The sequence below is a fragment of the Harpia harpyja genome, chromosome Z (genome assembly GCF_026419915.1).
Source record: "Harpia harpyja isolate bHarHar1 chromosome Z, bHarHar1 primary haplotype, whole genome shotgun sequence".
Lineage (NCBI taxonomy): Eukaryota > Metazoa > Chordata > Aves > Accipitriformes > Accipitridae > Harpia > Harpia harpyja.
This window is the reverse complement of record NC_068969.1, coordinates 20,547,630-20,572,993: the sequence shown is the minus strand read 5'-3', so window position 1 is coordinate 20,572,993 and position 25,364 is coordinate 20,547,630. Positions and strand designations below refer to the sequence as shown.

General features: G+C 41.3%; 1 protein-coding gene across 1 annotated transcript in view; it reads right to left on the bottom strand.

The window, feature by feature from the left end:
- PPP4R2 (protein phosphatase 4 regulatory subunit 2) overlaps positions 1–15,338 on the bottom strand; it is a 32,861-nt gene extending 17,523 nt beyond the window's left edge. The window contains exons 1-2 of the mRNA XM_052777046.1: positions 15,228–15,338; positions 14,324–14,405 (exon numbers count right to left, since the gene is read on the bottom strand). Of these exons, the coding sequence (XP_052633006.1) occupies positions 14,324–14,405; positions 15,228–15,261 (116 nt within the window). The 5' untranslated portion in view covers positions 15,262–15,338. The remainder of the gene's footprint in view (positions 1–14,323; positions 14,406–15,227) is intronic.
- Positions 15,339–25,364: the final 10,026 nt, after the last annotated feature.

Below are 25,364 nucleotides of genomic sequence, written 5' to 3'. Positions count from 1 at the left end.
CCCCCAAACACACAAAACCCCAGGACGGGGTCAGAATTACTAAGCAAAGACAAGAAAGTTAAGCCCTACGAAGAAAGACACAAAGGAGTGTAAGGAAACTCTACAGTCACAACAGTACTACAATAACGTACTTATTCACTGAAAGTTGATGAGGCAGCAAAAATATCTCCATTGCACAGGGAAGGAAGAATTAAAAAAAAAAAAAATTTAATTTAGACAAGGGACATAACCTAGCATCATTACCAGAGCTGAAACAAGGAAGAACACAATCCTAAAAAACTTTGTTCTCCAATGAAAGCAAATTATTTCACACCTGTACTTGAACTACATGATTTTCTGTTGGAACTAATCCATTACTACAGATCAACTGAAGCTTGCCAAGCAACATCAACCAAGTTTAGAAATCCACCAATTCTATTTGATAAACAGCACTCTTCAACAAGGGGCAGAGGTCACCTTAGACAGAAAGCAGTTCAAGTAATCTGATGCTATGCTTTGATTTAAAAGAAGAATTACTAGCACAAAGTTGCTTGCAAGGTACAATTGCTTCTCTACTAACATGATTTGGACAGAATTAATCTTTTTCCAAATGTGCATATAAAAAAAAATAATTGCATTTTACATGGAAATAATCTAATCCTATCACTCCCAGAGTGCAAAAGACTTCCCCCTATTCCCTTATCTCCTGCTTACTCAAACTGTTTGTACTGATGAAACTAAGAAAGCAGCTTTCTCCTTTAACGCACTGGTTATTGTGAAAGAGGTGAACCCTCTGTCAATAGCTTGCACTATTGAGATGTTTGTTGTATGTCTGAGAATTAACCGATATTTTCTTCCGACCATTGGACAAGTTTTTATATTTGATTCTTTTGCCACTTGGTAAACTCACTTTGGGAGACTTGAAATTTCAACAAAAAGAGCAGAAAACCAGAAACATTTAACCAAGTTGTCCGGGCAAGATTTGACAAACATTAAAAACCAAGTAACAGAAGTAATAGTGAAAGGCAACTTAAGAACGTGAAACAAAGAGGAAAGTCGTCTTGCCGTCTGAAGAATCACAGAAAAGCATTACCTTTCAGAGAATTAGAACAAGAAAGGAGACAAAGCTGTAACTGCAATATCCCTACCTCCTTCATACAAACACAGTGCTTTCCCTACTGTTTTTAAGAAAAACTATCCATGTTGAACAAGTGACACAGTTCTTTCTCGTGTATTTAGTACTACACTGGAAGCCTTTGCTACAACACCGTGATCCCTAACATTACTACATGACTTGGACATTAAGTGCAGATTGGACTACAAGTCTCCACAAGTGCAGAAGACAACTAGGGTTGTCTCCCCTTTTTAGCAACTATTTTAAAACACCAGACATAACGCTAAGGTAGTACATATGGCTTACACACTTTAGACAAACTCTACAGGATTTTAAGTTTCAAACTCGTGTAAGGTAAGCCAGGACAATACCTAAAATTAACTGAAGAACAGGAAGAATAATTCAGAGTGCCTGAAATAAGGCTACCTCCTGAAATGAAGGTACTGCAATTATTTCATAAATCTTTCTGGAATTGCTTCACAGATTACAGGTTTAATTAAGAAAAACATTATATTGAAGGGATGTTAAGCTTCTAGAGACCTAGCTATGTACTTAAAACATTAAGAGTCCCAGGAGTCCTGGTGGGATGTCTGTCTTCAGATTGCACAGTGTTTAAGTTCATTACAAAATTACTTGGTTTAAATTTTAGGAGGACGCCATCTGTTTTGGAGACGTGCTATATACCACAAAGAACGTAAAATGAAAACAAAGTAGATGTACTATTGATTGTGTTCATTGAACAGGCCATAAAAGAAACATCAGAACTCAGTAAAAGAAGGGAGCACTTCCCTCTCGACCCTTCTCATACTACTAGCTCTCTGACAAGCAGAAATTAAAAAAAAGTACAAAATAGTATATTTAGGATGCAAACACCTCATGTTCAGCTAAACTGATTTTAAGGCAAAGTCCTCAAAACACAGAAGGAAAGAACCAGAGGACAATCTTGGAAGGATTCACTTAACATGTAACAAGATATACGAGTCATTTACATTAGATTCCGCCCCCCCACCCCCCAATTATTGTTGACTTAGATTACACTCCCACAGAGACTTGCTAGTAGGAAACAGGTGTTTTTAAGTGAAATAACTTGCCAACTTTAATAACTGTTTCTTCTCTTTTGTGCCTTGCTCCAGAGCTCACAGAAGATGAAGATATACTCTAAGACACAGTCATTTCCCCAGGCTGTCAGAAGCAAAATTAAAGTTTCATCCAAAATAAGTGAATTCCTTTTCTAGTCTGGTCTATCAATGATACCTCCAAAACTATTTGAAAAGTCAAAAGGCACAGAAAATGAAGTGCACCCAGCAATCACGTATCCAATTCAAATCCGTGTGCAAGGTGGCACGCTTTCCAGCGTGCTCTTCCACAGCCTTGGTGCAAGATGTATCCAAACAGGAATATTGTGGACTAGATGGAACATGCCACTTCTCAAAGGCCCATGTCTGCCACCAGAGAGCACAGAACTTATCCCCAGGCATGAGAAACCCCAGCCAGGGTAGTTCCCTTCCCCCAGGCTGTGGAAAGGGCAGCACCTGGGAGCCAGTGCCAGGAGCCTGCCCAGGACTGACTGTCCCACTCCCTGGCAGCAGCACAGCAACCGGAGCACGCATCAAAGGGGTCCTCTCCAGCACAGTCAGTAGCTAAAGCTATGCAGAGGAATTGATGGATTGCAGTCCTCTGGGGGAAAGGAGACTGACGCCACTCTCTTCCCTCACTCATCTCCTTCCTCGGTTATCTCTGTTCTTTGGGATGGAAAGACAGTAGACAGGGCCTACTCCCTCTATTATTCTTTTGTTGTTGTTTTGTTTTAATCTTTGCCTTACTTAGCACACCCTAATTTCAGATATATTGATTAGGTATAAACAAGGATACCTGGAAGTACACAGTTACACAGAAGGGGGTGCACAAGCTAAAAATCTTGTTAAGAACTGCCTGTAAAACACAATCCCCAGCATTTTCACACACACACAAAAAAACCCCAAAACCCTGTTGCCATTTGACATACCAGATTTTTTACAAGAGTTACTATTTCACTACTTATTATATAAATAACAAAGATTGCTTCTTAACAAGGAGTGCTCAATGGTAGAGAAATGGCTTTCAATTTTTTCAGAAAATACCTCTGAAAAATTCTGGGGTAGAAAGCTGGCAACACTGACCTCCCATTAAGGGTGGAGATTAGCTACGTTGTGGTTCAGCAGGGATTTCATCACAGCGCAGAGAAGGAGGACGCTGCCCCACCACATACTTAACCTTACACCTGGTCTACACCAAAATGTGTGCTGCTCCCACACATTCCTGCTATCCCCCACACACACAGGGAGGTGGAGCAGATCACTAATCTAACCACAAAATTAATGCTACAGATAAGGAAGAATAAGATGTGATGTAGAGAGCAGAGCCATTCCTTTAAGCAGCTGCAGCCATGTACCAGATAAAAGAACACACCTTACTTAATTCCACTCTTGCTTCAAATACTCTTTGAATTTTAAACTTATTTTTCTAATTCCCATGCTTTACTTTAATACTCACTACTTTGATGCAATTAATTTTAGTGTCATCATTTTGCATAGTTGCCATTTTCACCATCCACACAGTGCAGATTAACATGGGAAATTCCAAACAATGACGACAGATTTACACAGTAAAATCCCCCGTGCATCAATGCAGACTAGTTTCTTAAATGCTTCTGGCAAGCAGACAAACCCTGCAACCTAACATTAAATTAAAACCATAAGCAAGTGCTAGATTCTTTATCGGTGTTTCTGAATGAGCAATAAATTTTAAACTTTAGGTGATACAGCACGGTGAATTTACTGGAGCATTGTGCTTTGCTGTAAATGGTATACTCTTGTTAGGAAAACACGCTGGCAAGCACTCTTCCTATTCACTTTCACCTGATAACTCATGTAAAATTAAAACACACTCACGTTTTATCTGCAGGAGGATTTGACCTCATGTTACCTTTCACTTTAATTAAAAAATATATTGAAGAGCTCAAAAGAGGAAAAACTGGTATTTCCCACAAGCACAGAAGGTATTTTTCCGTTTTCACTTGCTGATTGTTGTCAGCCTAAATTAAGTCTTTGCTCTCCTTGTGAGCATGACAAGCTCATTCGAGAACCACGGAAACTGTAATACATTAGAACTACATCTACTTCGGTAGTATGAGTGTTCACCTCTACTACTTGCAAATTACTACTGCTATTGCCAGGAATAAAAAAAGATTAAGACTTAGTTATGGAAACGGACAGCTGATGAAGACATTAAAGTAGTATATGTAATCATCAAGGGACTCATTCTGATCTCTGCTGATAAATATTCAGCTGACTCCAACAGAATACAGCTGTTCCACAGAAGAGAAAAAATCTGAACTAGGACTCAGAGTTTTTCAGGAAAGTATACTTCTTAATAGAGTTATCTAAAACAAAACTCAAGTACTTCTCATTTTCTTTTCTTTCAAAGGCAAACTCACCACAGAACAAAAAAGTACAAGATTACAACAGATTCTTCATTCAAGAATTAAATTCCTTAACAGCAGAGCAGAAAGCAATACGCACAAAGTAACTGAAAGGCTTCAAAACTTCCACAAACCACCAGCAGTGGCTTATCTATAAAGAAAAAATTAAAAGTAGATGGTATTTTTATTATATTTCCCTCTTCCACTTGAAAATTTTCTTGAAGTTACCGTTGGCTGGTAAGAATTAACTGGTACATTTACTGAACTATTCCACTTACTGTGCTTCTGCACTGTGTACCAATATGTAAATTCTTACCTTACTGTGATTTCTTATTCTTCATATAATTTCATTTATGCACATATTCAAATACCACTTCTTAAAAATCTCAAGTTTTATTACAAGTAGAATGATCACCCCAGATATTGACTTTCCTATAAAGTGCACACCAACTACAAAGGTCTCCAAGTCTTACAAACACAGACTTTTGTATAAGCATCAAGTACCAGCTAAGTCCTCCCATCTGAGCAATATCAACTAAACTTATTTACAATTTAGTTACCTTTTTTCTTCTATTATGCAGAAAAAACACTAGTTCAGGGAACCGCCCTAAGCTTATGCCACAATATATACAGACCCAGTATGTTCCTGCTGTCACATATTTTACAGGATACTTTACCCCAACAGATTTTATTTCTCTAGCTCTGGGCAATTTTTTTACTAATATTCTGTGTAATTATTACATTTACCATCGTAAAAAAATTAGTTAGCACCCTTTGTGCTAGATGATCTTAATATCATTCGAGTTTTGGGTACTTTTTAATCTGATTGGCAATCTTGTAAATAATATTTGCTGCATAACTTAATGATAAAATACACAGAATTGTTCAGAACTCTCAGTAACCACTTTGTGTACAGCAACTGTTTTCTCAGCCCACATCTGCCTCATTTCTGTAGAATGTATCTTCAAGACAGGGACTAGATTACTACGCATTTCTGCAACACTTAATGCAAGACTGATCCAGTTATTACTACAACAAACTACACCAGAAATAATTATTTCAGAGGCATGATTTCAGTGACCATATTCTTGAAATTTCATTGTTAACCTTTAAACTTCAATTAAAGGACATTCACATCAACCTTAGAACTGTAAAGAGTATCACTTAAGCGACTAGCACAAAAAGTTCGGGGGGCGGGGGGGGGGGAGGTATCTGTATTCTCTCAAGTTACAATCACACAAGCCCTAAGAACATTTATATTCATCTGCTCTACCAAAGATAAGTGTAGCTGCATTTGAGTAGCACTAGCCAAACAGATTGTCAATAGCAGATAGGCATTATCTGTGTCAAAATACCTCCTCAAAACCGCTTACATAGTCCAGATCTGCCTTTAACATGATTGAACATTGTTGAAATTCAGACAACCATATTTTTTTCAACTCTAACAATTCTGTGGACTATTCTTAGCTTTTACTTATTTCCATTTCAGATAAAATTTGACTGAACAGATTAGTGTTCACTAAGGCATGTTTCAAGAGTGATGCTGTGCACTGTATAATAGTTTCTGCAGGAATTCCATAGCACAATTCGGAGTGCATCCCATTCAACAGATACTCCACAGAAGAATAATCCATCAGGCAAAGGTGCAATATAATTCTATAGTACTCTGGAGTTGATACAGGCAGAATACAGAAACATTAAATAGATGACACTTTCTCAATAAACCTGTATAGCAGAAGCCCAGGAGTCAAAATTTAAGAAAAGTATTATGCAGTAAGTGAAGCATATTTAGAAGTCTTCCTGAACTTACAGCAAGTTAAAATTACTACCTCCATAGGAGCTACCTATAGAAAAATCACTCCAAGTAACATAGAACTGATGTCTGGATAATTGCATATGTAAATATATCACCTCTTCCATACACAAATTAAATTCCACATGTCTACTAATACAGGACACTGAAGTCATTCCAGGTATCACCAGTTTGCACAAAATAACCAAATAAACAAAAGAAATGCTGTAACTCATCTGGTAAGTGTAGCTATCACTGTTAAATGACGAGTGCATAGAGATCCACAGGTTACCTCAGAAGAGCAGGACACCACACTGAGATAATACTATCAATTCTTTACTATATTAAGCAATAAAGCTGGGAAACCAGGTTAAGCAAAATGCACCCTGTGCAACTACTTCTGGATCCAACTGACTTTGCACTGTATTCCTATGCTTGCCAGTTCATGCCTTGTCCCACAAAAATACAGGCTTCACTCAGGGCTGAAAGCAGTACTACTAGGATCAAGTAAATTGCACTTCTATTATAATTCCTTCCAAAACTAGAAACAAAAGCCATCCAATTGGCTTCTACACAAGGCAGTTCAGCTGGCACACACTAAGCTTGAGCTGACAAGGTGTACCCTACCTCAGTGACCTAATACACAGGCATCAGGTATTTCTGTGTCATCATACTCCCTTACCACTTCTGAGCATCATCGAAATCTTGTAACTGTCTTCAAGTAGTATTATTTCTAAAACCCAGACCTGCCAGACACATACGAGCTTTGTGGAAAAGCAGCATCAGTCTGGTTTATCTACAAACCTGGTAATCCACCACCCTCCAAGACGACCAAACTGCTTTGTATCCTCCCTTCTGCATGCACCATTGCCTTGTTCTCTCCACCTAACACATGCCACCAAGCACAAACCTTCCCAAAATCTGTAGACAGAAAGAGGGTGCAAGGCTCATCAATTACAAGGTCAAAACAGGAAAACATCCTTGCTACTGTAAAGTGTAATACAGAGTGGAGCAATACCCAAAGGTCTGGGAAGGTACTTCAAATGAAATAGTAACAAGCAAGGCCACCATGGAACAGGAGACTGGAGGCTCACTGGAAAAGATAGAAGTAATACCAAGGCAGCCACTACAGCTGTGAAGAAACATTACTAAGAGATAAAGGTAAGAACTGATAGAAACTCTGAGGATGAGAACAAATCCAATTAAGCAATGCAGAAGAATTGAGCTTGAAGAGCAGAAGGGTGCCAACAGAATACTACTAAAGGTGATCATCAGAAGCACATGCAACTGTATTAACCGCTACAGAATAAATCGTGGGGTGGTTTTCTGTGCAAAGTAACAGTGAACTGTCTGCAAAAAGACTAGCAGGGAGTGTGCTTATAAGAACAGACTGTATATAGCAACAGGGAAGAAAGATGTACTTACGAATGGAGTCTGCATGCGCATACAGTTGCATTTGCAGTTAAAACAGTCCAATTACACTGAAAAGTTAGCATTGCTATGAGGAGCCTGCCTTTCGTCTCTCCTTACATGTGTATTCTACAGAGAGACTAAAGTTTATTAGGATCAGTTCATCATGCATATTTTATAATGGTAGTTAAAGTTTGACCTTTATACTGTAAACCCCACTCCCAAAAGATAGGAAGTGGCAGCATTTAAAATAAAACACTACAATAGTGTGCATTTCCTAAAGGAGCAAGTGATTTCATCTGCATCACAACTGATTCCTCTGAAGTACTACAACTGTACATTTGATACATATATAATTTTTTATAATATAGGTAAAAGAGCAAGGAAGCTAAACTACATTTGACAAAGATAAATCAGCAGGCTTTTCAACCGTCCTTTAGAGGCATCCGTGGATTATGAGACAGAAAACACAATGTCAGTGGAATGGGAATTAGTGTAGAATAATTCCAGTCACTTAGTGGAATAGAGTTAGTGAGGAATAATAGTAGGAAACAATGCAAGGAAGTTTACTCACATCTCTTGCTTCACTGAGAACATGGAAATGGAAGAGGCCTATCTAACAAAGGCACACAGACTTCTTTTAGAAAAATATTATCCTGTTTATTATGGCAGGAACTTGAGAATTGTTCTATTTAATTTTTTAAAAAAACATAATGAACTACATTCCCCCAATAGTTCTAAAGATTTCCAGATAATGATTTGCCTCCACATCAGAACAAAATTTTCAAACTAGTCAAAAAATACTAGCATACACATGTCAAGCAACAAAACTGCTAGTTGAATAAGACCAGAGAACATACGTTATTGAAAAAAGTAGACTTAAATTTAAGCATGTGAAATAAGCTAAAGGACATATGGCTACAAAAACCTACACAGTTGTAAGATAAGAAAGGAATTACTACACAAGAGTTCAGAACACATCATTAGAACACTAAAGCTGAGAATGGGAACTTCTCATACATGTTCATTGCTACCAAATCTCCACTCACATCTTTTCTACAGCTGACAAACTATTTCACTGCTGTAACTAAATAATATAAAAGCTAAACTGATCCAAAAAAGTGTTCCAAAAATGTAGTTAAGAAAAAACAGCTGACTGCTACACAGTGTACATGAAACAGTATCAAAGGGTAAAAAATACTTTTTGCCATTATCTTTGATAGAGCTACAGTTATGTAACTTACATTTACAGTTATACAATTTACTGACAGCAAATCGTCCCTGATCTACCTGACTGACTGTGTCAATGAGGGAAGATCAGTGGACACCGTTAACCCAACTTGAGCAAGACGTACAGCACAGTCCATAGCATCTTCGCAGCTAAGCTGGATAGCTACAGACTCAGTGGACCATCAAGCCTGCCCGGTAGCGGCTGAGGTCGATGGGGTCCAAAGTCTAACCGCAACCAGTTACAAACGATGTTGCTCAGAGTCAATACTGGGGCCAACACCTGCGCTGGCAGACGGGAAGCTCAACATCCATCAGTGTATCCTTGCTGTGACAAAGGCTGCCTGCACACTGCACTACATTTGCAGTATCAGAGAAAGTGATTATATCCCTCTGCCTGGCATTTACCAGTCCATAACCGCAATACTATGTCTGGTTTGGGGTCAGGCAATATAGAAGAGAGAAGAAAGGGTGAGATGAGCAGAAGGCCACTAAGATGGTTAACAGAGCTGCAGCATGCAACCTAGGTGGGAAGCTAAGGCAGCATCTCTTCTTCTGGAAAACAGAAGGCTACGGTGGTGGAATCTAACTGCTGACTTTCACCATGGAAGGTGTAATTGCATACAGGCAAGACAGAAACAGACTCCCTTCAGAGACGCGCAAATGAGGGCTAACAGGCAGTGGTCCCAGGTTGCTCCAAGCGAAACTCCAAGTTGCTGCAAGGTTAAGCAGTGAAACAGGGTGCCAAACAGAGGCTATGGAATTGCCATCACTGGAGATTTTTCAGAAATGCCGCACAAAACCCTAAGCAACCTAAACTAACTTTGGAATTAGCTTCCCTTGAGTACAGGGTCTGACTGGATAACCTCCAGAAGTCCCTTCCAACTTACACTATTCTATGATGATACTACAGGTGTTCGCATTTGCTCTACAATCCCATGTATTAAACTTGACTCAAGCAACTTTGCAGAAAAGCATTTATGTTGGTCCTCAAAGAAACTAGTGAAGAGACAACTTCTGTCTTCAGACTTAGATGAGGTGCAAATTAATATTTCAGATCTTCCAGGGAAACTCTGAGGAAAGAATTTGACTACACAAAGAAATAAAACCAGAATGTATTTTAATGGCTGTTTATACTGCATTCAGGACAAGAACTGGTATAACTGCATTACATCCTGGCCAGGCCAGTGTTCTCTACTTAAGCCTAGAACTATTTTACAGTTAATCACTTCTGCCTATATACTGTATATCCCCAGATCACTACTTATTTCTGGCTTCCTTCACTGTCAGTAACCACCCGTATTATACTTTCCACTATAGTAAAGCCTTTAAAACTGCGCTTTATAGGTTGCCTGCCCAGAGCAGGAGTGGGGGAAATGCAGAGAAAATTGACATAAAATTTTTCATTGCTTTTGTTTTCTAAGTTTTATTTTCAACTTTAGAACCAAAGGAAAATTCTAGTTTTCCTTTCCAGTCCAACAAATGGGATTTTCTTGGTGAAGTACCTAAATAAATGGCTTAGAAACATTTTTGCTGTTGAAGGGTGTGTTGAAGGGGCAGAGTGATTTTAAATCCAAGAGAATTTCTTAAGCGCTAAGAGAAAACATATTTTAATACGAGCCACAAGATCACAATTGTCAAGTGATCTTCCTATCTAAAGAATTCTTCAAAAGAACAAAAGAAATTTCACTTTTGCATTTCACTTCCAGTATTGCAGTGCTGTGACTTTTGTACTCTTAAAGTCGTTTCTACTTCAGAAAAAAAATAGATAAGTGGATTTCTTATGAAAAAAACAAGGAGAAAAACATACCCTGTTTTTAAGAGGTCTTTCAGATACAGTAAAATATTAAGACTAACAAATTTCCTATCTCTTCACTTTACCTACTTTTGCAAGTCACGCTGATCTTTTACAAACTCAAGAAAAGGAGGTTATAATGATCTTCCCTGACTATACTTGGTCTCGCTAAGGAAATTCCATGTTAGTATCTTAGTAAAAAGTCAAGTCAGTTAAGGAGTACGTCACTCCTCTGAAAACAAAAAAAGTCCTAAGACTCAACACAAGATTAGAAAAGGTTGAACCATAACTTTATACTTCACCTAAGGCTAAGTCTTACCATAGCAACTGTTAAAATATTTCACAGTAGCCAAGCAATCAAACTTTTGCTTCTGTTCACCTATAATAAAGGAAGTTTAGACAGGCTTTTGTAAATGCAGGCCATAATCTCACAAACAATTAAGTGAATGGTTAACTTTGCACAAGAAGATAGCTTAAACTTCAAATAGATGAAGTTAACACACACGAGCGCATGATCAGGCTTTTACTGCAAGGTACTGGTAACACAACCAAGTTTACACTGATAATATAACCAAATTTAGCAACATTTTTACTCCAGACCTTCCCTGTAAATGAAAAAGACTTTTAATTACGATAAAGATACACTCTGAAGAGCCTTATCATAGTTGCGGCGCTGGCTTATACAACTCTCACCCTTTGTTCCTCCCCTGCGCCACCTCTTCAGTTGTGCTGGGGTTTGACGTACCAGTCAACAGGGACGAAACAAGCTGGATCAATGAACTGAACCCTGCTAAAAACAGTACTGCCAAAAAGAAAGTTACTTACAACTGCAAGCAGTTTCCTGCTCTAGGTTACCGTGCAGCTACATAAACAGGTGAACAAGCACAAGTGAAACAGTGACACAAGGGCTGCATTAGCCAAGACTGCTGCCAAGAGAAATACTAGTAAAATTACAGCCTAACCTAAACCTGCATCTACCTGTTCATAACTCACTCGGATGAATAAGCACATTGAAACAAATGGGGGCGGGTAAGTACTCAACCGCCTTACATGAGCCTGTGCTTTCAATCTGTTAAGCAAGCTATGTATGCCACGATCATGCTTTGACAAGAACCTTGAAAGTCATTTTAATATACTTCATTAGTACCCTTTCAAACTAAGTTTACTAATTGTTTACAAGACCTGCTGCAACTATGCCCAGAAGAGGTATGGGGGGCGAGAACACTACATTTAACCCAGGATGTAGACTGCAGTGTTTCATCGAAGTATCAGTATGCATCATAGAGTAAGTTAAAAAAGCTGATAAAACCTCCATGAATACTGTATAACTCTCCTAGAAACAACAATAACTCAAAACAAAAATACTTCACATTTCACTTGTCCGTATTTGTCTTGGTCCTCACTTACATGGGTACTTTTTGTTTGTTACTTTAGAAACAGGCTGTGACTAAGATTCATTGTTTTTCAATAAGTAAGTCCGCAAACCATTTGTGTAATTACCCCTCACTCAACCCCCCCCCTTGTTTTTTTAAACTGAGCTCTGAACTTCCTAAAAATCCTAATAAATGTAACTACAAACTATTACTTTAGATTTCATCTTCTCATTCCAAGGCAATGTATTTATAACTGGTTTAGATTTCTATTAAATAAAAGTTAATTTTGTATAACTGGAAATACAGAATATTTAACTCATTTTGAATTAAATGTATTTGCTAGGTTTGTGTATTCAGGAACACTTTTACAGTAGTCAAGCTGTACTAGCTTAAAAATACATAAAGCTCTTATAATGCATATTACCAATCTCTACATGAATGTTTACCACAAGATTTTATTTTTTACTTATTTCTTCCTGATAATTTGATAGATAACACATCAGTGAAAACAGAAGCATATCTGATGACGAAATACAGACTTTGGCAGATAGTGGGAAGCAAATTAAATGTTATGGAACAATATTTCCATGTCTGTCTCCAGATTATATTAGATACTTCTGATGTTCACATCCGATACTTTTTAAAAAACAATTTAATGCAACTGAAAGGTTCAAGAATGCTGGAAAAAGCTACAGACCTGCAAAAAAAGCCAAAGAAAACCCTGGAAACATAGAAGGCCAGTGTCTACATGAAGTTCCAGATGATAGATTCCAGTTCAGATTTAAGCAATAGTTTGTAATAATCAAATAATAATAAAAAAAAAAAATCTACATTTCCCAGATGGAAATAAAGTCAGGAGTTTATTCATTCCCCAAGTTTCACAGAGGGAAGAATTTTCCCAAAAACTTGCCCCTGTACAATCACTTTTTAAAATTACTTTCAATATATGTAATAGTGGCAGAAACAATAGAAACAGCCTGAAAAAAATACTTCGGAACAGGAAAAATACTTTAAACATATTATACAGACAAAACACACCACAGTAAGTCTATATTAAAAGAAGTACTACACCAAAATATTAAGCATTACAGCTGGGTATTTCTGCTGAGCCAAAGCCTTCTATTCAAAGAGCAAAGTACATTTCAGAACTTGTTTTTCTTTCAAAACCATTAATTCAAGCAGTACTATCAAGCTACAAAAAAACCAAACCAAAACAACCCCCCCCCCCCCCAAACGCCAAACCTACAAACCTTGTACAAGTTAGAGGGATTCTAGAAACCCGAACAAAGCCCCCGCGATCACTGGTTGCTAACAAAACACTAGTAAAAGCACGTATCTCTTGCTGAAGCCTGTAGTCTGGCACTAGGCCTCAAAAACAAGGATACAGCCTGGGAGCCAGAAAGTGAGCAACTCTATAGCAACGCACCCAGGGAAGCCTTTCCCCTTCCTGCCAAATAGTGATCCGCCAAGGAAGTCACCCAGCGCAGCACCAGCGCTCATCCTTGACAAGGAGCGTGTAGCACAGCTCCTTCCAGCTACATCACACCTTCGGATGGAAATCCGTGAGGGTGATCTGTGAAAGAAAGTCCAGGAAAAGTGAAACTCCTGTGCGAGCTGAAAAACGAGCAACTACGGAAATTCAGAGTAGTTCCCATATGTCTCCTCTTCTGCAGAAAGCACCTACTTGATACTCCCCTCTTCACCAAAAGCATTTAGACACAATCATCACACAGCATGGTATACAAAGCCTAGAAAGAAATCATCCAAGCCATTCATATCTTTACGTAAATAATACTATTAGACACTGTACACAACAGATATTACAACAGCATACAACAGACATTATAACAGTGAGCTAAACTTTCCATTTAAAAAACCTGAATGTCACATAAAATGCAGAAAGAGCAACAGGTTTACTGTACTGAGCAGGATCAGTAAGACCTGACAGATACCCCTGAGCAAAGCCTATACAAAAAGCCTCCCTGTTAGATAAAACTAACTACCAGCAAACAAAACTAATCCATCCAAAATTAAATGGGAACCAAGGCAAGCTGATTTAGCTCACGCTAAGCAATCTACAGACAAAAAGAGAATCCACGTAGCATCTCACTGACTTAAAATGCAGAAATGTTATTAGCTACAACTGAAGATCACCAAAAAAAGTCACACTTACATCGTCTCTCCAGTCTTAGCAACATGACAAAGAAACTGATCCAGTATTGGACACACTTCCTTCTTTCCTCTCTTCTCAAAATCTGTTGGTGTGAGAATGACACAAAACGAACGGTAAAAGAAGATACGACAGAAAAAAAAATCATGATAATTAGCGATTTATTTGCTTTAACGATCAGTACAGCTCCCACAAAAACATTTCCACGCTTTCACAATTCTTTAGCTGTTCCCAAGAGTTCCACCAGCCTCCCAGCCCTGTAAAACACTTAATATTTTCGTGTGGAGAGACTACATGCATCCGAGTAGCAAAAGTTGATTTGCAACTTCTTTTGAGCAGCTACGGCAGAGAAAGAGACTGATTTCCTCAGGCTGCGTAACCAGCAAGGCAAGCTAGCGCCGAAGTGGACTGGGGAGGGAGAAAAAGAAAAGGTACTGGCGAGGGCGGAGGAAGGGAAGGCAGGCAGGCATGCGGGGGGAGCAGAGGGCACTCCAGGCGAGGGGAGCCCCGGGCCTGGAGGAGGAGGAGGGGAGCCGCTGGGGTCACTAACGCTCCCTCTGCCTCTCCCCCTCACGCAGCCCAGAGCAAGCCCGGGGAGGGGGGGGGATCGCTAGGGCAGCGGGGACTGGGGGCTCACCCCTCCCCGTCCCCACAGAGAGCCCCCGGGCCTCTCCTCACTCCGTGGGACCCCCTTCCCTCCCACGCGAGCAGCCCCCTACCCACAGCGCGGCGACCCCGACCCTCGTCCCCGGCGGAGGGCAGCTGCCGCCCTCAGCCAAGGGCGCTCCCTCCCCCCAGAAGGGTCTCAGCCACGAGGAAGACCCGTGTCCCCCCGCCTCAGCGTGGGGACACCGCTTCCCCCCCCCAGCCCCCCCCCCCGCTTCTCCGCGGCAAGCCCCGGCACCACCTTTCAGAGCCTCCTGCAGCCTCTCGACGTCCATGATCCGCCTGGGCGTCTCCCCCCCTCTCCTCGCTGCTCCCCTCCTCCAGCCCCCCCCCCCCACCCCGCGCAGGAAACCGGGCTCCAGCCGCCGCGCGCACACACACACAGACCCCGGGCTCAGCAGCCCTCCAACATGGCGCCCGGGCCGTCCCCGTGCGCGGCCCCGACAGCCCGCCCTCCCTCCCGCCGGGGGGGGGGGGGCGCGGTGGCGCGCGGGGAGGCGGGGCCGCGGGGCGGGGCGGGGCGGCTCTGAGGGAGGCGGCGGGACGGCCGTGAGGGGAACGGCGGGACGATTGGCTCCGAGGTCGGCTGCGGCCGCAGCTCTCCTTCTCTCTTCGGGCTACCGCCCTCCTCACGCCGGCCCCGCCACGCAGATCCTCGGGGAAGGGGATGGGGAACGCGTAGCTCCTGCCTGACTGGCGGCGCCTCGCCGCCCCAGCCCCTCAGGGAGCTTGTGCGCCTTCCTCCCCCCTCAGGCTGAGGGCGACAGCTCTTCCCCCACCCTCAGAGCTAATACCTGCTTGTGCGTGGGTACGCCTGTCTCCCTTTTCCTCTCCAGAAGGAGCTATCTTCCCCCTTCTTCACTCTACCTACCTCTCCCGCCCTTTGGTGCCCCTTCAAGCCCCAAAGCCGCTCTCACCCCGGCACACGCTGCCTGTGTTCTGGGGATGATCCCGTCTCTCGCCCCGTGCCGTCACTACAGCTCTAAGGAAGAGGAGGTGAAGTCCTGGCGGGCTCTTGTCACTCCTTTCTGGACAAGGTTCCCCAGGTGAGGCAGGAGGGGAGCCTGCCACAGAGCAGGTAAAGCCAGAGCGGAGGCCGGGGGCTCTAGTCTGAGAGCTAGCCGGCCACATACGGGCTCGTCCCCCCCAAACGCTTTGGCAGGACTGAGGGAGATGCGGTGGCTGTTCCTGGAAGGAAAAGGAAACGCTAATATAACACGTACACACAAAAAGAAGTTGTAAATAAGGTAGCCAAATATCGATGCCAACTGTTACTCTAGGCATATGTGAGCTGGCACATCTGTGGTGGTTTACTATTAGGTAAAATCCTGATACAGACCTGGATCGTGTCCCAGTCTCCCCTGAGGCCTGCACTTGCAGGCAGTCGTGTACGCAGAGGTGTCCGTCCTCCCCTGCGGGCTCATCCCTGGCTGCTCTTGCGGCCGGGGTCGGCCTGGCAGAGCACGGGGCTGGTGGCAAGCAAGAGGGGATCGGCTGGCTACAGCAGAAACGCGGACTCTGCTGTCTCAGAGGAGTCCCTAAAAAGATCGTAATGCCAGTGGCTGTACTAACTTTTCCACTCTCCCAGGTGCCAGCTTGGCAACAGAAAATCTCTGACGTGGCTACGCTTCTTAGAAACACTGCTTAATGTCACGGCAAAGCGACATGGTTTGTGGACCACCCCAAATGGCTAAGAGATGAACTTGACACCTCTAGCAAGCATTCCGGTGCTGCAAACTGCTTTCTCTGACCCCTTGTGTTGATTTTATCATGCAGGAAATGATCCACAAGGTGTGCAAGTAATGGTCTCCACTGGCAACTGCGTCATACAGAAACCCCAACCTTTATTTAAAAAATATATGGCTTATAAAATCAAGAACCTTTCAAGTCTTTGACTGTTGGAGGACTACACGATACTAATAGGGATATTTAAGGTTTCATATTTACAGATGCAACGTACAAAATCCTTGTTTCCCACGGTTGTGAAAACACTTGTTAAAACAAGCAGACTTTACAAAGAAAGCTCTGGCTGCTTTGTGAAGGCTGTGGTCAGGCAGAGGGGAGCTAACGAATCTCCACAAGCCTCTCTCCCTCCACCTGGTCAACAGGAGGAGGGAAAAGCAGCAGCTCGGGTTAACAAACCAACCTTATGGGATAGACCTTGTTGTTCAAAGCACCCAGCAGGGCCAAACGTGGATTTTAATGGTAGGAATCCTGCAACCCACGTGTGGGAGGAGGGGGCTGGGTCACCTCTCCAGCCTGAGAAGAGAGCTGAGCTGTGGTTGTGTCTGTAAGCAAGAGGAATGCAGAGCTGCTGCACTCCCAAGCCATGGCACGACAGGCAGCCTAGGAAAAGCATCTCTCTTACAAACTTAAAAAATAGTTCAGAGCAGGTATGGATACCTCAGATTTAGTATTTTGGGACTCTCGCTGACCAAGTATGAATAGCTGGAAGCTTTCATAAGGGCAACTTTAAAGTACTACTACTTCTAAGAGTTTTACAAGGGAATTGTCTGGGGTTTGTGCCACGGATTGATTCTCAGCTCCTTAAAAGGAAACCAGCATTCCCCACTGGACATCAATTACACGAGAAATCTCAACAATACTTAGGACTTGGCACTTTTTTACTTCTTGTATGTGTCTCTTGTGGTACGCATTTCCTTGCAGCCAGCCAGCATCATTGACTCTATTAACCAAACAAATGACCAGAGAGACAAAGAAGGTATGACTTGCCCAAACCTGTAGGAGAAAAAAAACCCAACCCAACCCAAACCCAGCAAACCCCAGTGCATGAGATAGCATTAAAACCATGGTTAATTCAGCTGCTATTTTTCTTCTGACCACTTCACTCATCATGGAGACATGGACACCGTTAACAATTTTCATTATTGGCCGTCTTGCCCTTGCAGCTCTGCTACCATGACTCTCCCTGCCTCAAGCCCTCTGTAGCATGCGTACCTTTCTAGCATTAGACATCTCTATTAACTGAAACTATGTTAGTTTGCTTTTCTAATTAGACAATAACATGCTCTCTACAGCATTAACAATATCCTCCCCCAAACCATCAGTGGGTACTCCATATGGTGAGCAAGTGAAAAATCTCTTCAACACAGAAAGAGTTGTGTTATGGAAAGAGTTGGCAGAGGACAAGGGGAAGGTTTCAAAGCGAGCAGTGGATACTGGGCTGAAAACAGAAGCACTCAGGCCTGTATGCAGATGCACCAACAATAGAAAAGGGCAATAGAGTTCAGATTACAGGTTAGCCTATGTCTTCTTCCTCAAGGTCCACTTTATTATTTTAAAAGAGTTATCAAAGTCCAGTTAAAATAACAGAAATACTAGCTTACCTTTGCAACCTTCAGCAAAACAGAAGAGTGGAGACCAGAGCTTCTCTTAAATAGCTTCTATATGCCAGCTGACTGCGTTTCACCCCAGATACCCCATTAGCTCACATCCCTGGCCCCGCTTGCTCTTTGTAAAAATTCTCAGAGCTGATCACATGCTCTCAATTTTCAGCTCTTCCTGAGGAACTCCATTTTCCAGCATGATTGCTCTTAAAGAATCCCACCAGCCAAAACAAGAGAGGCATAAACATGCATATTACAGTCTACTACAGTTACACAACCTACTTAAAAAAGCCTAGGAGAGCAAATTCAATCATCCTGAACAACATCCCTTTCCATTTACACCATTACATTATCACCAAAACCAACAAAATAAAGCCTGTAATTGTCAATTTGCAAAGTTGTGTTGCTAGCCTGTTCTTTAAAACAGAAAAAAACCCAAACCAGTTGTTACCAAGATACCTAGAATTACTATTGAAAACTGGAACAACACTGCATTTCTTCACTAAAAAAGCAAGTTGCAGAAAAAAAAGAAATACGCTTTTCCTAAATTCTTGTACTACATTCTGTACAGAAATATAAAACTAATTTAACAGTTTGTAATAAAATAAAACCAGCTCAACTCTGTCATTAAATACTTTAGAGCCACTTCTTTGCCTTGTAGTGAGGTTTGACTCTAACGCTGCATGATGCGGTAGGTGTGCTTGCAGCCCTGTGACTTTCTGCACCTTTACTATTTGCAAGTTACACATTTCCTTGGCACTGCTCTATAACACAGACCCCGCTCTGAGGATGGGTAAAGCCACTGTGGGCCATCGCTCTCAGATCTTGTCTCTCAAAGATACAAGCTAATAGGACATTTCTACAGGGTTTACCTGATAGGGAAAAACGCCTCTGGTTTCGTTCCCATGCTTTTATTTCTTATTTTGGAAAAAAAGTGGACTTTTATTTTCTGAAGTGTAGCATTTATCACATATCTGTAGTATGTTAAATAACTTATCACTGTGGTACGTTGGGGAGGACACTGAAAGAAGATCTTTATTTCATATTGTGGTAGAATCCACAAGAAGTGAACCAACTGTATGTTTACATTGACTTTTCATTGTTGAGCAGCCTTTCTAATTCTTTCCATTTGGTCAGACTAGATGGCAAATCTATTCTAAATCTAAAAAATGACAGCATTTTAGAGTTTACCCAGGCATATGAGTGATGCATAAGAAACACTGCACAACGGTGTTAAGTCTGCCACTGAGCCAGTAACTCCTCTCAGGAAGCTTAATTGAATCATCGCCCTTCGTGGGCTCATGCCTGCTTGACAAAGCCAAAACTTCTGGAAGAGAGACAAAATGTTATGTGCTGGTTACATATATCTTTGCATTGAAAGAGGTTTTAATTAAAATGACAAAACATAGACAATCATAAGAAAAAAAGACAATATGACTGTATGTTTTGAAGATAGTAGTAGACTGTGGAAAGCAATGCCTATGAGCTGGAAAAACTCGAATCTAATTCACAGAGAAGTTTCAGTTCTACAGTTCAGTATGGCTTCAAACCCTGCATGCACTGACACACCAGAAATTGTCTGATTTCTTCCTCTTTCTTGAAGTCCTCTTTTTGATACTGTTCATTGACAGAGAATGTGTACATAAATCTACCAGCCCAACTATAAAAACTCTGTTTGCACTGAAAAAGTATTTCAGAGAGAGAGGAATCTTTCATTTTTAAAAATGTCATTCCCCAACTTACAGAAAATAAATAATAAAGCCACTTTCCCTATCTTTTCTCCTCCTGCCCTCCTACCACAGGAGGAGCAGTAAGAGAAAATGCTTTCCATTTTTCAGCCCCCTCTCTCTTCCTCCCCCTATTAGAGGAAAAAAGACCAGTTTTTCAAATAATGTACTTCTTTTCAAATAATGTACTACTTTTTGGTTTCTACAGGAAAGATATTCTAAATTGAATTAATTTTTTGGGGGGGGGGGGGGGGGGGAGACAAACATCGATCATCAAGAGGTCCTGGAAATTCAATGACAGATACGTAGATTTAATGAAAACACTGTTTTGTGGGGGTTCGGTTTTGTTTTGTTTCAGGGAAAATGTTTAAAGATACACAAATAATATCAACCTATTTCTGAGGAAACTAGAACCATATCCTCTGGAGCACGAACAAAATAAAACCCACAATTATTTCTATGGAAATAAAGGAAAGAAAGTGCACAAATTACTTCTATATTTGTGTGGTAACAAAGATTATTTCAAGTGCATTTTAGGATGAAGCTCTGCTTAGGGGAGGTTTGGTATTTTGAAACCCACATCCCCTCAACTAACTGAAAAATATTTCAATTCACAGCAAATCATCTTTTCTTTCTGTTTTCAAAGAAGAAACATTTAAATAGATTCCTAGAATACAAAAAAGCTTGTAGGAAGTTTCATCACTGATTTGTTGTGTGATCTCAAGCAAATGAGCTAGGCAATCATATCTGCGTTTCTTCATTAATGAAACAAATTATAATTACTCTTCTTTGTAATGTACTTGGCATACCTTGTAATAAAAACATACACAGAAAGTATGATTTCATTTTGTGTCAGTTCCCAATGCTGCTTGTAGAGTATTTACTGAGAACCAACAATGAAAAAACATCACCTTGTTAGGAAAGGAGGTGTGGTGGTTTTAAATATTTAACTAAAGAACAATGAGAAATTGTTTTACAATCCAGATTTTGTTTTCCTTCTTGCACTAAGCTTACATAAAGCCTTGTTCAGATTTACGTTTTAGATTTCTTTCAAGCTTCTGCAAAACATATTTTTTGAGAGTTTTCAAAGAGAGCAGGACCAGGTCCTGCCTACAATATGAGTCCAGTTCTGCCTGATGCCCTTGGACAAATCTGTTTTCCTACTTGGTCTTACACTTGAGAAACTCAGATCAAGCACCAATTTGATAAGACTTAGGTTCATATTCATCACTACTGAAGGAAGATACAGCAGTAACTTCTAAGTTGCATAGCATAATTATGTCCTTTCACATTCTTGTCTTCCTGAAATACCAACAGAAATTAGAACTAGAAACCAAGTGACAGCAATGTAATCATGTCACACTCATTGCAGACAAAAACAAAAAAAAGGGCAGAAAATATATTGCTGATTCTAATGGATCTTTAAGAGATTAATGTACACTATCCAAAAAGGGCATTCCTGCATTTCCTGTTCCTTCCTTCACATTGATCCAGCTGCAAACTATTAGTTTTGTAAAGTTAGTTCTCAACACCATCAGCAGCTCTCCAGGCATAGCGTGTCCAGGGCAGCTAACGCAAGGGAAAAAGCAGCAGCAGATGGGGAAAGCAGAGAAGGGAGGATACTCGTCTGGGCAGCAGTGGGGGCTCAGCTGGGCTCCTTTATCTCGCTGCCCTGAAAGGTCTTTGACTCCACAACAAACAACAAAACCTGATTCTGGAGGTTTAAGACTGTAAGACTTTTGAAAGTTTCCACAGAATTACAGACTGTCCAACCCCTGGGCACAGATCAATAGGCACGATGCTGATTAAAATGATGGACGGTGTAGGACCAGCAGCTACTTTTGCTTTCAGTAATGAAGCTTAGATTAGGTATCTAGACCTAATACCTAGGTACCCTGACCTAACCTGACTTAAAAGTCATTTCATTCATTGATGTGCAACAGCAATTTGGAAGGTACTTCAACTCAGTTTGAACCAAAATTGATTAGTGTGCTTTGAAAGAATCTGTAGCAATTCAATACAAGATCAAGCGAGTGAGGTGCAACAGAATGCAAATAGTGAGAACAGTAAGAAAATCAGAACAGTCCTATGTTTCAAGACGCACTTAAGTCTTCAGAAAATATTATACATTGATACACATTAAAGGATTTACAAAAGGTGGTTAGGGGTTTTGTTTGTTTGGTTTTTAATTTATAGCTGCAGAATTTCAAGTTTGGTACAATAAAATGACGCAAAAAAATTGTCTGAACCATTCAGAATGGAACAGTTTTTTGTTTTTTCTTTAAAGTACCTCATAGCCACTTGGAGACAAATTATGTCCCTCCTCTGAGAAAATGACTAAAAAACTTTAATAAGCTTTTAATAGGTGCGGAAGACTTGGGAGAATCAAAAGATCAGAATAGCTCAGATGTGGTACCTTAAATCCAGAAAAGGCTGAAAATAGAAAAAAGGTATTTGTGGGAGTTGTTTTTTATTTTGAAAGAGTACTCATAGTGAGATTAAAAAAAAAAAGGAACCATTAGATGTGATAAACATTCTAGGCTTTGCCTAGGTTAGCCACTAACCCCAACACTGACACACATCAAGCCCCCACATATTTTCTTTCATTAATCCGAAAGCTCACGGCAAACCAGCGCCAGTGCAGTTTTCTTTCCAAGCCACTTTCTCACACCTTCCTCCCGTATATCCCTAGGACAGAAACCTTCTTGTAGACTGCTCTACAAACTACAAGATGATTCAGATTAAAACCAGACTTGTTTTTTCCCTGGAGCCTCAGGTGTGAGGAAGCCAGTATTCAAAACAAGTTGCCCTTTAGAAGCACCGAGCAGGAGGAGATTTTTTTTAAAGGTGTGTACCATAAGAAGGCACCTGCTTTGCACAGTGCTAACCACCAGAGCAGGGAATTAACCTGTTCCACAAGGATTTGGGAAAGATGTTTCTGCAGGAACAGGTCAACTGATGCCACTTTTTTATTTAAAAAAGGGCCATGTCATTTCAGCATCATTATTTAGTATGACCAAAGTATTTTGGTTCTAAGACACTGTTACACATTTTTGGACTATACTGTAGTTTTCACAAAATAACATAAGCAATTATGGTACATTTATAGAAATGTAGAAGTCAAAACAAAATATTTTACCTCAAAAGAAAACATTAACAAAAGTGCTTTGTTAATCTTAAATGCTGATTCTCATTCTGGTGTTCTGTCTCAATTTCCATTTTCATTTCAAAGGAAGTGTTGACAGTTTGTTTTTTATTCCAGTCCAGAATGAAGGCAAAATTTCCAAACATTGCGATTTCTTTTGAAGCCTAAATAGCAATTCTTTATCTCATGCCAACAATGGTTCTTCGGGAGGCTGTTGTCTGCATGGATCCCAGTGTTGATACGTGCTTACCTCAAGAGCATGGTGGGGGAATGTTTCCAACCTCTGCAGGCGACAGCCCACGTATCTGTGCCATCCCAAGTCTGGATGGGTACGTAGTGTCTATTTACTAGCATCACATTTGACTCTATCTGATGGAGAGGAGCAAAACATTCTCTGAAAGTTGGCTCCTTTATGGTTACAGGTACCTGATTCTTAGGAGAGGAATCTCTCTTAAAGCAGTGGGAAGGAAATTACTTGAAATTAAATGATGAACAGTTTGTGCTAAAGTTGATAAAGTGTTGAGATTTATCCTAGTATTAAAGTCTCACATTTTTTTCACTTAGTTCTACTTTATTCCCAGCTCTAAATGTCACAGAACACACAGAGAAGTTATCTCTACTAGGATCGTACTTGTGAGGATGAATGTAAAATGATAGCTGAGCTCCATTTAGACTCAGTGCTCCATGATGTCTCTCAGAGTCCAAGCCATGGCAGGGCTCATAGAAAGGGCTTTAAACTAGGTTCGAAGGGGGCAAGGGATAAAACTAGGTGCACCAGAGATGAGCCTGGGAGCAGCGTGCCGATGTTAGGGGTGGATTCGATGACCCAGCTCAAATGCATCTATGCCAACGCACGCAGCATGGGCAATAAACAGGACGAGCTGGAAGCCATTGTGCAGCAGGATAGATATGACTTAGTCGCCATCACGGAAACATGGTGGGATGACTCCCATGACTGGAGTGCTGCAATGGATGGCTACAAGCTCTTCAGAAGGGACAGGCAAGGTAGAAGAGGTGGTGGGGTGGCTCTCTATGTTAGGGAATGTTTTGACTGCTCAGAGCTACACGATTCTGATGACAAGGTGGAGTGCTTATGGGTGAGGATGAGAGGGAAAGCCAATAAGACAGATATTGTGCTGGGAGTCTGTTATAGACCGCCTGACCAGGTTGAAGAGACGGATGAATCATTCTACAAGCGGCTGGCAGTAGTCTCAGAATCGTGTGCCCTTGTCCTGGTGGGGGACTTTAACTTTCCAGACATCTGCTGGAAATACTACACAGCAGTGAGTAAACAATCTAGGAGGTTCCTGGAGTGTGTGGAAGATAACTTCTTGACACAGCTGGTGGGTGAGCCAACCAGGGGAGGAGCCTTGCTAGACCTGTTGTTTACGAACAGGGAAGGACTGGTGGGAGGTGTGATGGTTGGAGGCCGTCTTGGGCTTAGTGACCATGAAATGGTAGAATTTTCAATTCTTGGTGAGGCAAAGAAGGTGGTCAGCAAAACCACCACTATGGACTTCTGGAGGGCTAACTTTGGCCTCTTCAAGGCACTGGTTGAGAGAGTCCCTTGGGAGACGGTCCTGAAGGGCAAAGGGGTCCAGGAGGGATGGACATTCTTTAAAAAGGAAATCTTAATGGCTCAGGACCAGGCTATTCCCATGTGCCGCAAGTCAAACCGCCGAGGAAAACGACCAGCCTGGCTGAATGGGGAGCTTTTGCCAGGACTTAAGAAAAAAAGGAGAGTTTATCATCTCTGGAGGAAAGGGCGGGCAACTTGGGAGGAGTACAGGGATCTTGTTAGATCATACAGAGAGAAAATTAGAAAGGCGAAAGCTCAGCTAGAACTAAGTCTGGCCACTAGTGTAAGGGACAACAAAAAATGTTTTTACAAATATGTTAACAGTAAAAAGAATCCCAAGGAGAATATCTATCCTTTAATGGATACTGAAGGTAACGTAGCAACCAGTGATGAGGAAAAGGCCGAGGTACTTAATGCCTTCTTTGCCTCAGTCTTTAATAGTGAGTCCAGTCATCCTCAGGGTACTCCACCTCATGAGCTGGAAGGTAAGGATGAAGAGCATAACATACCCCCCTTAATCCAGGAGGAATTAGTTAGGGACCTGTTACGCCATCTGGACACTCACAAATCTATGGGACCT